At 32.3% G+C, this 14,353-nt stretch overlaps 1 protein-coding gene across 17 annotated transcripts in view; it reads left to right on the top strand.

Moving 5' to 3' along the window:
* The window catches only part of PTPRK (protein tyrosine phosphatase receptor type K), a 574,046-nt gene that overhangs the window by 441,616 nt on the left and 118,077 nt on the right, over nt 1–14,353 (top strand). For all 17 annotated transcript variants that reach the window (XM_035296658.3, XM_008995016.5, XM_078370080.1 and 14 more), the window contains exons 8-11: nt 261–563; nt 5,765–5,874; nt 6,976–7,177; nt 11,087–11,192. In XM_035296658.3, coding sequence (XP_035152549.2) covers nt 261–563; nt 5,765–5,874; nt 6,976–7,177; nt 11,087–11,192 — 721 coding nt within the window. The remainder of the gene's footprint in view (nt 1–260; nt 564–5,764; nt 5,875–6,975; nt 7,178–11,086; nt 11,193–14,353) is intronic.

The following is a 14,353-nucleotide window of genomic DNA, read 5'->3' as shown; positions in this document are numbered from 1 at the left end:
CAGTTTTTATTTTTCTGCCAGGTTCCTGAGTACTGTGAGTTGTTGACATTTTATATTTCATTTCTTGTCCTGTTGTTAAAACTTAGTCCCTGATTAAAACCTTCCAGAATAGCATCATGAATAAATAAAGCAAAGGAAAATAAAACATGACTTTCACATTTTCTAGATTTGCATATGCTATATTATACTTTGTGTTTAATTTTTCCAAGATTATTCATGATAAAATTGACAGCTGTCTGCAACTTTGATTTATTTTTCAGAACCTATGCGAACCCCAAAGACATTAAAGATTGCTGAAATACAGGCAAGACGGATTGCTGTGGACTGGGAATCCTTGGGTTACAATATTACACGTTGCCACACTTTTAATGTCACTATCTGCTACCATTACTTCCGTGGTCACAATGAGAGTAAGGCAGACTGTTTGGACATGGACCCCAAAGCCCCTCAGCATGTTGTGAACCATCTGCCACCTTATACAAATGTCAGCCTCAAGATGATCCTAACCAATCCAGAGGGAAGGAAGGAGAGTGAAGAGACAATTATTCAAACTGATGAAGATGGTATGCTCATACTTTTAAAAAGGGGGAATTCTCTAACAAAAATAATGTGATTGCTTACAATTTTCCTAAGATTGTCCAATACTGAATTGGATTCTGAAATCATCTAAATGTTATTAATGAAGTTAACTTTGGAAAAAGTTTGCCTTTTATAAAACCTAATATTCTTCAGAGAAGCATCCAAATACTAAATGCAATGTACATCTGTTGTCCTTTCTTATACAATGATACGGAAGTGGCAACTACACTAAAAACTTAAATGAAGGTTTTTTTTTAATCCAGTATTCAAAAATAATGTTTACTATCCATGGCACTGTATCAATTGCCTGTTGGTAAAATGCACTTGATAAAAAATTTTAGGTTTTTGTATTTTATAAATCAATAGTAGCTGTTTTTATTTTTCTCACATTTGCAAACAACAGAGATTATACTGTTTACCCTTTCTATTCATTTTAGATGGTTTTATGTGAGTCTAAATATAAAAGAAAGCAAACATTCATATCTTTAATATAATGGCCTTTATTAGACATTAGCTAGCTGTTCTTTATATATCTTGTTGCCATCCAAATAACTAAACTGTACTTTGTCTAATTTCATTGTGTGTTACTTCTTTGTAAATAGGAGAAACAAATATTTATGTTAGTATTTTAATGTTCGCATACCTGTTATAACACTATAGTATATTATAATTTAAATAAGAATATATTTCCTAATTTAACAAAAACATATATAAAATATCTACAAATGATAATCTAATAAGAACAATAAGGCACTCTTTTGATGTAAGATATTTCCTTTCAAAATTTTCTTTTATGAATAAAGGCATGTAGGAATAAAAAAGGTATGCCATATGGTGGACTGAGGCAAAGCTAAATTAGGAGTCAGTTCTCATCTAAATGAAGGGCTTAAAGTCAGTGATCTCTGAGGTTCTGCCCCCTTCTAAAGTTCTCCTTAAGTAGCTTGACAGTAGGGCTACTTATTTGGGTTTCAGAAAATAGGATATATTTTATAACCATGTATTCCCAAGTTCCCTCAAGTCCTGAACTTTAGGTCAGGTGTGTCTTTTGGTGCCTACCTACTATTAGCTTGCCATAAAATAGGTTAATATGCCATGGTTTCTATAAATACTTATAACTTCAAACTCTCCCACTCTGAAAAGTAAAAATGACCCTCATTTGCTTTACTGTTTTTGTTATAACAAAGGAAGACAGAGCCCTTTAACAACATTTAACTCAAAATTTAAAGGAAAGACTATAGTTCAAAAATTATACATGGAGTTATTCTCATGTTCCTAAAATTTCTGCAAATAAACCTAAGATTTATTTTTGATGAATGCACTTTTGTCATGTTTGAGGTAACCGGAGATGATTACCTTAGCTATCGTGTTTGAACTGGCACCTAATTGAAGCAGCAACAACACGTAATCAACACTCCCTTTTCTAATTTATAAGCATACAAACATCCATATATCTCACCCCTGCCACACGCAAAAAACTCAACACATATTTATGCAAGAAAGAATGATTAGGGGTAATTGTTTCACAGAAACAAGAGAAAAATGAGAAGTCTAAGTACAGATTCAAAAGCTCCAAAAATCTCTATCTTTTCTTTTAAAATGGGATAGATGTTACAAGATCTGTGTCACACTAGGCACTTTGTAGCCCATGTTTTCAGTTATAAAAGTATATTCACATGTTTTATTGCCTGCACTTAAAAAGAATCATGTCCTAATGGGTAATGATAGACTCCGTTACATGAGTTTTGTGCTGCTTTAGCCAGTCACTCTCTAGTAATACAATTCATTTTGAAGGTATTCTTTGATATGGTTTGTTAGTTTGCCCTTCTTTCCCACAAACAAAAGAATGCAGCCAGGCTTATATAATCTTTTTCAAATTGCATTAAATTTTTAAATGCATTTTTCAGTATACATATGACTAGACTAATAAGGAATGAATTGCTTTGAAATTTTAAATTATGCCCTACATTGATCAAACTCATGACTGTGCTATTTATTTTATTTAAAATAGTTTTGTAAAAATAAAATGACATTATTTTTCAATATATTATAAATTCTAATTTTTATATTATTTTCACTCCTAGTTTTATTTTAATCTCTGCTTTGAAGAATTTTTACCTATTTTAATGATATTGTTTTATATTATTATTTCATAGTATTGTCACAAACTAATCCCTTCTACTATGAGGGTAATTTTTTTCTTTTTGTTATATATATAATATTTAATGACTGATATGTAAACTCTTCCATGAAGTATTTACAAGTAACTCATAAGTCTTCATATCGGCACATGAGCTTCACTTTCTACATAGAAACTTGTTGTGTCTTAATGTTTCTGAGGTGGGAAAGAATACCTAAATCATAATCTTTTGTTGCAGAGATTGATGGATTATGATGATCTGATTAAGTCAGTATTACTAAATTGTTGCTGCCCTATATACATAGAAAAAGAATAAATTATCAACCACCTAATAGAAAGACATAATGTTCTAAAAAGAATTCTGGGAACATCCATAAATCATGAGAGCAAAGCTAGAACCATTTCTCACCAGAACCCTAAGGTAGAATTTGTATGTAATTTATTGCATACATTTTTTAATGCTTGAGCAGAATTTTCTGTATGAGGTTTTATTTTCATTTTTTATGCCAGCATTCATAAAAATCAATATTATGAAGTTAGCTCAGCAGAAAAGCCTGGTTTGGGGACATTTTTTGAGACTACAAAACTATTTTTAAATGAACATTTATTACATTTTAAAGTCTATAATGCTTCATGTAACATAATCTTGTCCCACCCATATTTTATTTTCCCTCTTTTCCATTTTGAGAGTTATATTTTAAAGGACTTTCAAAAAAAAAGTAGCTGGAACAGCTGTCATATAAATATCAAGCAGGGGAAAAAAGTCAGCATTCCTTTTCCATTAAAAGTTGTTGATGTGGAAATGTGAAGTGACATTCCCTACAATCTATAGACTGCCATGATAATGGTTTTAGTAACTTTATATAGTATTTACACAAATCATAGGTACATAGAGACATTTTCTGTCTATAATGTATGCACGATCTTCCTTCAAATGTAGAAAGTGATTGAATGTAATTGGGTTTTGCCCACACCTCACCTCACCTTTGTTTGTGTGTGTTTTTTAGTTCATCTGAGTGTAGTTCCTTTTCTCATCTACTCTGCTCATCAAAGTACACGACAAATAGTATGGCACTCTCTTGTCCACAACTTTCCCACAAACTTTTTCTCTTACAAATGCAACCTATAGGTACTCACAGTGAATTCTATCATCAAAATAGAAAAAATATAAGAGCATAGAAATACAAAAATTCTAGTGAAGGTACTTTCCAATTCTACCCCTATTTCAATGCAGAATTATACAAATATTTTAAACCATCCCTATTATTAAATGATGTTTAATAAAATAAATCCATTCCATTTTATAGTATTTGTAGACTACTTTGTGTTAGGTAAACATAGGGAGTTTTTGTCATTATAATGCCATCAAATCAGCATTTACTCATTAAATTAGATATTTTCTTCCCTCCTCCTCCCATTAGCCACCTTCTATGAGAGCTATGTAAGGAAGAAGAAATATCATTTCCTTCAATATAATCATAAGTGTATGTCATCTGTATGTAATAGAACAACAGGTACTCTTGCAAAACAAACCAATGCCCATGGCAGCCTCAGTAGTTGCCACAGATGTGCAGAGGGGCTCTGAGTGGCCCCTGCCTGGATCAGCTGCACAGCCTTGCTGATACTATGGAGAAGAGAGGGAGCAGATGCCTTCAGTTAACTTCTCTCTGAGTCTTCAGCTGACAATGGTTGAACATATCCTCTGAAGTTTAGTGCTGGCATCTTTTCTGTTTACTGTGGGTTTTTTTCCTTAATGTGTCAAATTATGTTGCCTGTCTCAGAGGTCATAATATCATTCACATTCTCTTTGTAGATTGAAATAAAGCTTACTCTCATGACATATCATTCAGAATTTCTTGATGCTCCTAGCCACGATGCAATGCATTTCCTTTGATCCAGTGATTTTTAATTTATTTCAGTCCTCACAAAATTGCTATATACTTTGAAACTACATTTCTAGATAATGTCATGTGTCAAGTTCACTGAAACGTTAGATTAAGGGAAAACATTAATTAAAAACTATGCTTGCCCAATATTCAGTTGATATTTTCAAAAAGAAACACATTTTTGAGCCAAGTGGGGTAGATAATGTATATTTTAAGACATTACCAGAACTAGAAATTGGATATTCATGTGAATAAATAGCAGCTAAGTATTTAAATAAAATATGTAAAAGGAAAATGCACAATAGCGAAAGATTTATATCTGGTATTTTGGCAATAGAAGCTGATGCATCATTCATTGTCGCCATTGGGTATTGCCAGTTATATGACATTTACAAATAAGGACTGAAGTGAAGGCTCTTAAATATGGTTATAGCTGGGGACAGTTCAAAAGTAGTTGTGCAGATTGTTGAGTTCTAAACAAGTCTGCCATTATAAACTAGTTTGATTCTTTTGGCTTTGAAAAAGTGAATTTCCTTTAAAAGGTGGAAGCAGTGACATTTGAACCTATTCATCTGTAATAACTCTTTGAATACTGTAATAATCAACACTGCCTTTTTAAAAATTACAGAATATTTAATAAGTATAGCTATAAAAGTCAGGTTGGCTACTAATGGATATTTCAATTCATTGCTATGTGATTCAGCTTTCTAGACCAAAGAGTGTTAATTATTATTGTAATTCCTTATTTTATCAACTTTGTTTATGGAGACTCTTCGGGGGATTAGCATAATCTTCAAAAAAATCTTTCAGGGAAATACTGCTCTGTTCTTGAAACAAATTACAAATAAGATCTTCATGTTATTAGAGGTATACAACAGAGAAAACTAGAATACCTAATTTGTGCAGCTCTCTAAGGTGATAGAATATCTTTTGAATATAAATAACTTTGCATTTCTACATTTTCTGCTTTAGAACCTTGCTTAAATTCCCATAAATCAAAGTAAAATCAGATAACTAGTCATATAGTTTATTTTGTTTTTAAGGATACATTTTTCTTTTTATTTTTATTTATTTTTAATCTTATTTATCTAGCTTGTCTGATTTATTTTTTCTGTTTCTAATGTAAGCATTTTCATAACAAAAAAATTCATGTGTTTTGTAGTGCCTGGTCCCGTACCAGTAAAATCTCTTCAAGGAACATCCTTTGAAAATAAGATCTTCCTGAACTGGAAAGAACCTTTGGATCCAAATGGAATCATCACTCAATATGAGGTATTGGGAGAACAAGGAAGTTAATTGAAATGTGGATTGAAGGAATAAAAGGGAGAAAAAAAGGAAAAGTTAGAGGGAAATAATGAAAAAGAAGTAAGTGAGGATTAGGGGATTAAAATCATTATTCTCCTTTGTTTTAATTTACAAATTCTTTGATTCCAAAATTAAGCATCAAAATAAATATTTTGTAGGGCATCTAGAATTTTCAAATTCTTAAAGTCAATGCATGTTTTCTGTTGCTGTTTTGTTGATTTAAGAAAGCAGGATAGTCCTTATCAGATTTATGATGGTTGTAGTAATAAATAATCACATGTTAAAAACCCTCATTTTCCTTTTTATAAAATTAAGAAACTCTAATTCTACTGTGATTTAGGAGAAGTTATTGAATTTCAGTTGTTTAAGACTAAGGAATAACACCCAAAAAGCAAAATAGATTATAAAGCCGACTTTTCCGGAGCTTCATTTCAACTTTGAATATAAATCATTATCTTTTCAAATATAAAAAACTAAATAGAAGAAATGAAAGAATCATTTAAATTACACAAATTTAATTTGTGTAGTTCTGTTCCTACATAGTCAGCATTGATTAGAGCATAAATGCTTAAATTTCTAATGGCTACAGAGAGGATTACGGAAATGGGATCACTAGTGCAATGTTATATCTTGCAACTGTGTTCACATATTTGAATAATATTTACATGAAATTTGTTATGTAACTTGAACAAAGTATAGAATATGTTAACAATAAACATTTATTAAATACTTTCTGTGTTTCATATGAGTTAAAGTATGTAGATATATGATTTTTTATGTATACATAATTTATTGTGGGGTTTTTTTGATGGATAAAAATAGATGTATATTGGTTTGGTCAGATATATCTCCAGGTGTATCTGTAGATAAGTAGATGATTGATTGATTGATATATAGATAGAACATCAGAATAAGAGAAATAACAATATCAACATGAGAAAGAAAAGAAGAAAAAAATTACCATTGACTCCACATGGATGCCCTTGCATACTACCTTATTTAAAAGAGTTTATTTACAGTTTCTTATGATGGATACCAGATATGTAATAAATGTATTTCTTAAAACAGATCAGCTATAGCAGTATAAGGTCATTTGATCCTGCAGTTCCGGTGGCTGGACCTCCCCAGACTGTATCAAATTTGTGGAACAGTACGCACCATGTCTTCATGCATCTCCACCCTGGAACCACATACCAGTTTTTCATAAGGGCCAGCACAGTCAAAGGCTTCGGGCCAGCCACGGCCATCAATGTCACCACTAATATCTCAGGTATGCAAATGAATAAAATACAAATAGGATTGACTATGCCACTGGTTTCTAATGGCACATCCTGGAGAATCACATATAAACCAAGTGTGGTTCATCTTGCTTACTGAAGCTTTAATAGAGTTATGCATAATTGAAGGTACTTTAAAGAATTATTTGAATATGCATTATATGTCCAAACCAAAACACATCTCAAATAGTCACTTTTGATTGACAGTGGTCTTAAAAAAATTATACTATATCTTTATTAGAAATCTTTCAACATTGATTACAAATGCTAACAGACCTTACAATACTTTTGAGGAGTTGATAATTATTATGGTATCAGGCCTTTACCATAAATGAATGTTATCAAAAAATGGTAGAAGATCCTTTCCCTAGGGATAAAATTTCAGTTGTCTGAGTCAAAGACAAATCAGCTACAAAATTCACTTAGGCAAAAGCCCAACCCAGCCAAGTCTGTAACACTCTTCAATTCTATGAAAACTGAGAGAGGTGAGGATATTATAGTACTATGTACCTTGTTTCTGTTTCTTTTTCCCTGACATTATGATGATTTTAAACAAATATGGGCTTTTCTTTTGTACTTAGAAATCTTACATAAATATATATAAGTTTCAGAATGGGAACATGCAGGAGAATTTTAGGTTGATAAATTAAATTTTACATTCCATTGGATTCACAGTCATAGTTTATATTTGACTAGATTATTTACAGATCTTATTTCTCCTTCAGTCAGATCATCAATTAAACCTGATTAAATTTTTGCAAGGAATTAGCATTGTAATGTGCCCTAAATCTACTAAAGTTTATATAATATCTTTTCTTACTAAAATAAATACATACTCTATATGTAGCTGAAGAGTTAAATTTGAAACAAAAATTATTTAAAGGTCAGCCACACAATATAATAAAGCACTAATTTTGACTTTGTAAACTCTTTTTGTTGATTTTTTTTCATTTTTATTGTAGTTCTACATGGCAAATAGTAATGATACATCATTAATACCCATAAAAATTTCTTTCATTTTTCTAAATCTATACCATTTGAATCAAAAGGAAGATATGTACTCTCCAAATTTGAGTCAAAAATGTTATTTGCAAATGTGTTCGATATAATACAAACTTTAAAAATTTATATCATAAATAAAATTAGCTATTCCATTATGAGCTATAATTGCTTGGAGTAGCATTTATCTTAATATTCCAATAAAAAGTAATTTTAAAGTATCATTTATTATATTATAAAATAATAATGTTTTAAAATTGCAATTTTCTTTCCTGAGAACAATTACAAATCATGATTTAAAATATTTATTGAATCACTTCACCAGAAAATAAGACTTTGTGATGTTTTATGATGTACTGAGACAGGTTTTCTACCCTCTGGAATTAGTAGTAAGATCTTTCAGGAGAGGCAGCTACAAAATTTACATAAACTTATAAAACTGAGAACATTGAACAAATGTAAATTTTTGAGAGCAGTGTGTGTGTGTGTGTGTGTGTGTGTGTGTGTGTGTGTATCTCAAGGCTCAGATAGTGTGTTGAACTCAGAAAGTATATAGAAAGAACCAGAACTTCCATCTAGTTTTTTCTTTTAATTACTTCACTTCAGTTTCACTTGTATTAACCTAAGTGCAATGAGTACTTGATTGTACTTTAAAAACTTGGTTGCAATCACTTTATGTTGAGAACAATTATTAATCACATCTAAGATTAATAAAATTTATGGGTAGTGTGGTTCTCAGCATTACTTGAGCTTTTCACATAATTTATTGTTAATTATTCCCTGAGGCCAGTAATTATATTCCCCAGCATTTTTAAAAATAATTTAAATAACAATGAAATCAAGTTATTGGAAACATAATGGTTAGAGGAATTATTTATATACACACATACATACACATACACATGTACACACATTCAACTACATATTGTGTATGTATTGAATTAATATTTGTTGTTTCTGCTTCCTAAAAACTCTCAGATAATAATTAGCTCCTTCTAATGTCACTGCTCTTTTTCTTCCATCTGGACAGTATTTTAAATAAATTATTGAAATATCTTTCTAAGTGGTACCCCTACTTTCAGACTTACTCATCTTTACTCTTTTTACTGTTTTTTGTTTTGTTTTATTTTTTAGACAGAGTCTGACTCTCACCAGGCTGGAGTGCAGTGGCGCAATCTTGGTTCACTGCAACCTCTGCCTCCTGGGTTCAATCAATTGTCCTGCCTCAGCCTCCTGAGTAGCTGGGACTACAGGCCTGTACCACCATGCCCAGCTAATTTTTGTGTTTTTAGTAGAGATGAGGTTTCACCATGTGGGCCAGGATGGTCTCAATCTCCTGACCTCATGAGCTGTCCACCTTGGCCTCCCAAAGTGGTGGGATTATAGGTGTGTGCCACCATGCCCAGCCTCTTCACTGTATTTCTATATCTATCTTTCTACCACAGATGTTTCCATCTTAAATATTTTCAAAATCTCACATCTTATAATCAGCAGGATGAAATCTAAACATCCACTTGGTGTTGGCATTCAGGGTCCTTCTTTGCATGACTTCTCCCATCCTCCACTTTTCCCCAGTAACCCAAAGTTTGCAGCACAGCCAATGGCTTATAGCTGTTAAAACACATGTCCTTTCATATATTGTTCCCTTCAAATATTGTTTCCTCTCTCAGAATTCTAGTTCGTCCTTTCTCTTCCTGATGAGGTTTTATCCTTATGTTTAATATTTGGCTTAAACATCAATATACACCTGAGCCTTCTGGTTTCATCATCCCACTGCCAATACTAATGTAAAAAGTGTGACCCCCAGACTATCGTCATCAGCATCATCTGGGAACTGTCCAGAAATGCACATTGTCAGGTCCCTCCCAGACCTACTGAATCAGAAACTCTAGGGGAGAGGGGCTGTAATCTGTGTGTTAGGAAGCCCTCCTGTGCTTCTCATCTTACAAGTTTGGGAACCACTGTTTTGGCAAATGGTCTTCAGCTTTTGGCTACTAACATTTGGCTATAATTTTTTGTTTCTAAGACTCTCACTTTTCATAAAGTGTAAATTCCTACCTTTAATTCTATAAATATCAGGGACCATGCTTTGTTTTTATAGTCATAGCATTTCTCATAAAACTTGGCACATAGTAGATATTCAGTAAATGTTCGATGAATGGATAGAGATAATGCACACATGTCATTGAGTATATACTGCTTACACACCTTTCTACATGGGAGTCATCCAAAGCCATTTGAGGTAACTCTTTCTCCCACTCAAGATCCCAGTCCCCAGTTAAGCATTATCAAATATTTTAAAAATTTATACGTTCATTCTTTTCAAGAATCTGGCAACTAATGTCCCTGATGAACAAAATCCAAGATTTCCCTTCTTATTCACCACACTTCTTGATATGTTTCTCTTGTGACTACAGTTGTGAAAAACATTAGGATAAGAATACTGGGTCTTTCAACACCGTAAGATCTTAAATGGCACTATCTCATCAGGTAGCGCTTGACCCCAATCCCTGCTGTTCTTAGCTCCTGATCTCCATATGTGACTCCATAATCACTACTGCCCAGTCTTCTCAGTTACTACCTTCCTTCCCTACCATCATTATTCACTTGAAGGTCTCAGGAAACTAAAAGGTAAGCATCTTCACAAAATATTTGGAATATGTGTCATAAATTGCCAGATTATTATTTAAATTTCCACAACAAATCTTGGTTTTCTAGCTTTTGATGTTTTAGGTTTCCAGAGTTAAAATTCATTGACAGATGTTACGCTATAAAACAAAGAACTTTGTAGATAATTTGGTGAATTGTTTTTTTTCCTAACTAAAGATCATCTATTCATTTTGACCTATGATATATAACTGTAAATTAATTGAACTTTTTTTGTCTCTTTAATCACTCATCAGCTCCCACTTTACCTGACTATGAAGGAGTTGATGCCTCTCTCAATGAAACTGCTACCACAATAACTGTATTGTTGAGACCAGCACAAGCCAAAGGTGCTCCTATCAGGTAAGAGAAGAAAACTACAATAGTTCTGCTTTATCCACAGGGATATACTTCTCAAGACGCACAAGTATGCCTAAAACCAGAGAAAATATCAAACCCTATACAGACTGTACTATGTTTTTATTTCTATATATGCAAATCTATGATAAAGTTTAATTTAAATTAGGCACAGTAAGAGACTCACAACCATCAATAACTAATAATAAAATAGAACAACTGTATACTGTAATAAAAGTTACATGATTGTGATCTCTCAAAAATCTTATTGTACTGCACTTACCTATTTTTGGACCAGTTAACTGTAGGTGATTAACTGTAGGTAATCGAAACACAGGTAACTAAAATTGAGATATAAGAAACTGTGGGTAGGTGGGGCAGGGAGTAATTTTTCTTTTACTGTAAGAGTTAAAGAAAAAGGAGCCAGAAGGAAAAGTGTTTTCTCAAGGTTGCTTAGCAGCTAATAAAGTGGTTCATTTCTAAGAGACATTCATTGGAGAATTTCTGTCAGGAAAGTTTTATTTGTGTTTAGTTTAGTTTGGTTTGGTTTGCTTTGGTTTGTTAGTTTTTCATCTCGACAAAGCCTGCAGATAGACATGTAGTTAAAAGCAAAATTCTAAGGACATTTTTGAGATATTCAAACACTAAACCATTCACCTCTCTGTGCTGTTTGACTTAAAAGCCTTGCCCTTTCCCCCCCGTATTACCATTTCATTTCACTTTCTTTCTTGGTATCTGTGTTATAAGAGCTTTGAAGATATTTGTCAGAAATAGGATGAGAAAATAACTCCTATTCAATGCAATAAATCAGTTATAAATAATTTCGTATGAATGATTGAAAAATCGGAAGCTTTGTGGAAATAAAAGCAGAATAGTTATAACACATGAACCTTGTGGGACCATTTAATTTCCGAATTTTTCCTTATCAAGTATTCCATGGTAAATATGAAAGTTCAGTTTGCCATTTTGTTTATCTTTTCAATAGCAAAATCTTTCATATTATCTAACATCCCCATCTTTCAAAAAATTGTGAGCTATGTTGTTTTTAGGAACTGAGTCTGATTGTTTCAACCAATTTAACTTCTGCACATTTGTAATTAGATGAATATCCAAAACTTAAACAGGTTTCCATTTGAAACAATCATTTTGTGGACATTTTGTTATCAAACTTTTAATGAGAAATAAATGAAGGCGCAGAAATTCATGTAGGCACTTCATAATTGGGTTATATCAAGTTGTTTACATAGTCACTTAAAAATAAAACCAATGTTTGTTCTTTGTGTAAAAGGAATACATTTGACTTCATAAACACATATTAGCCATTCAAGTAACCAAAAATAATCCTATATCACTGGAAATGAAGAAATTTTTTTTCTTAATTTAAAAAAATGTATTGATTAAAGAATGCAAGTCATAAAGGAAACTCTTGGGTCTTATCTGGCTAAAAATTATAAGAACACTGTACCAGAGAAAAAGAGATGGCTGAGGGTGTACTTATAATATAAACACTTATGAAACACTGGCTACTTGAAAATTCAAAGTAAGTATATAGTGCTATTCATGAATCAATGATCTGTGAGTGAATCTGATTGCTGATCCAAAGTAGAAAAGGAAAATGCCTGCACTCAACATCTTTTTCTATTGACAAGTAATCAGGGTCATTCACATGTTCCTATCTGTGATAAAATTTACCTTTTAGGCCTTCAGTTCTGTTATTGGTGCTTAAAGGAACTACCAGCTATTTGCATTTATCTTTTAAGAGTTAGATTTTTGGGTGAATTCAGCTTTATTTTGCATAAGTTGCAAACACAGCATAATTTTATTAATTTTCCATAATTATGTTATACTATATAACATAACTTACATTAACTCTTTATTCATTTAATCAATTTTTTCCATAAACATTCATTGATTATTTATTATGCCAGGCACTGTGCAAGGTATTGTAAATCAAACATGAAGTGACCACAGCAAAACACAGAATCTTTGCCCAGGTTTGTCATAGACTGTCAGAGGTGCCTGCAGCCTTGTAACTGGTGTTTGGGAATTTTGTTAACTCAGTATGTTATTAATACACATTTTAAAATTTAAAGTCTTTTATTTTATTACCTTTATTTATTACATAATTTCTAGTGATCAATTAGAAACACCCCTCTTTGTATTTGTTGGCAAGATTTTTGACCTTTTCTAGAATTGAGCCAGCAGCTGAGAACTTCAAATTATACATTGTTGGAGATTCATGCTCAGAAAAATAAATTTAAATCCTGGAATATTACAAGAAGAAATAATCCAATAATAATATAAACAAATAACAGACTTTTTGGAATTTAATGTTACCATCAGGAAAATATATATATATGTTTTATAACTGATATGCTTATCCCACTGAGTTAATCTTAAGTTTTTTGTAATGACTTGCCCAGATCACCTACAGGTGGGTGCCAGGTGGTGGGACTAAACTGGTCTAGTCAGGTAATCTGGATCCTTCAGTCAGGTAGTACTGTCTTTCTTTCTTCTGACTACATTCCTGCCATCAGTCTCCTACCAGCAACTGTAGCCTTATTGTGAGGCTTATCTGATTCAGTGCCCTAATTTTTTGAAAATGAGGATTCAATTTGATGTAATCAATTTTCCTAGTATTGAATTTATGGTCTGGTATCTCAAATCTTGATTGGATTCCCATCACTCACTTCAAATGTACTTAAGAGATTTTACTTCCCACTCAATTTTTTCTTTGTTCATGTCAGTCTACCAAAATCGCTTCTCTGCTAATGCTTGATGCTATTCTACTCTGTGACCCTTCCCCCAACAACCCCTTCACTTTCTCACATAAACCAGGACTACATATTATCCAACTATCTTATGAGAGCATCCAGAAGTTATCTTACCGACTGTCATAGACTCTAAATTCTGGGTTCTGTCCTTCCCTAATTATACCATTACTAGCCTCTGCCATTTTGCATTTCACCAGCTGTTCATCCCACCTCCAATGGAAATAAGTATTCTTTCTACCTGGTCTTCCTTGTATCGAACAAACTCTAGTTCTACAGTCTCTGTCATAGCAACTAGGAAATCTTGTTATACAGAGTTCACATGTTTAGTTCTATTAGGAAAGCTAAAATTGCCAATGGTTTCTATAATTTTTTGATTCAATAACATTCTGTACG

This window comes from Callithrix jacchus, chromosome 4 (genome assembly GCF_049354715.1).
Source record: "Callithrix jacchus isolate 240 chromosome 4, calJac240_pri, whole genome shotgun sequence".
Classification (NCBI taxonomy): Eukaryota; Metazoa; Chordata; class Mammalia; order Primates; family Cebidae; genus Callithrix; species Callithrix jacchus.
This window is presented reverse-complemented; position numbering and strand designations above follow the sequence as displayed.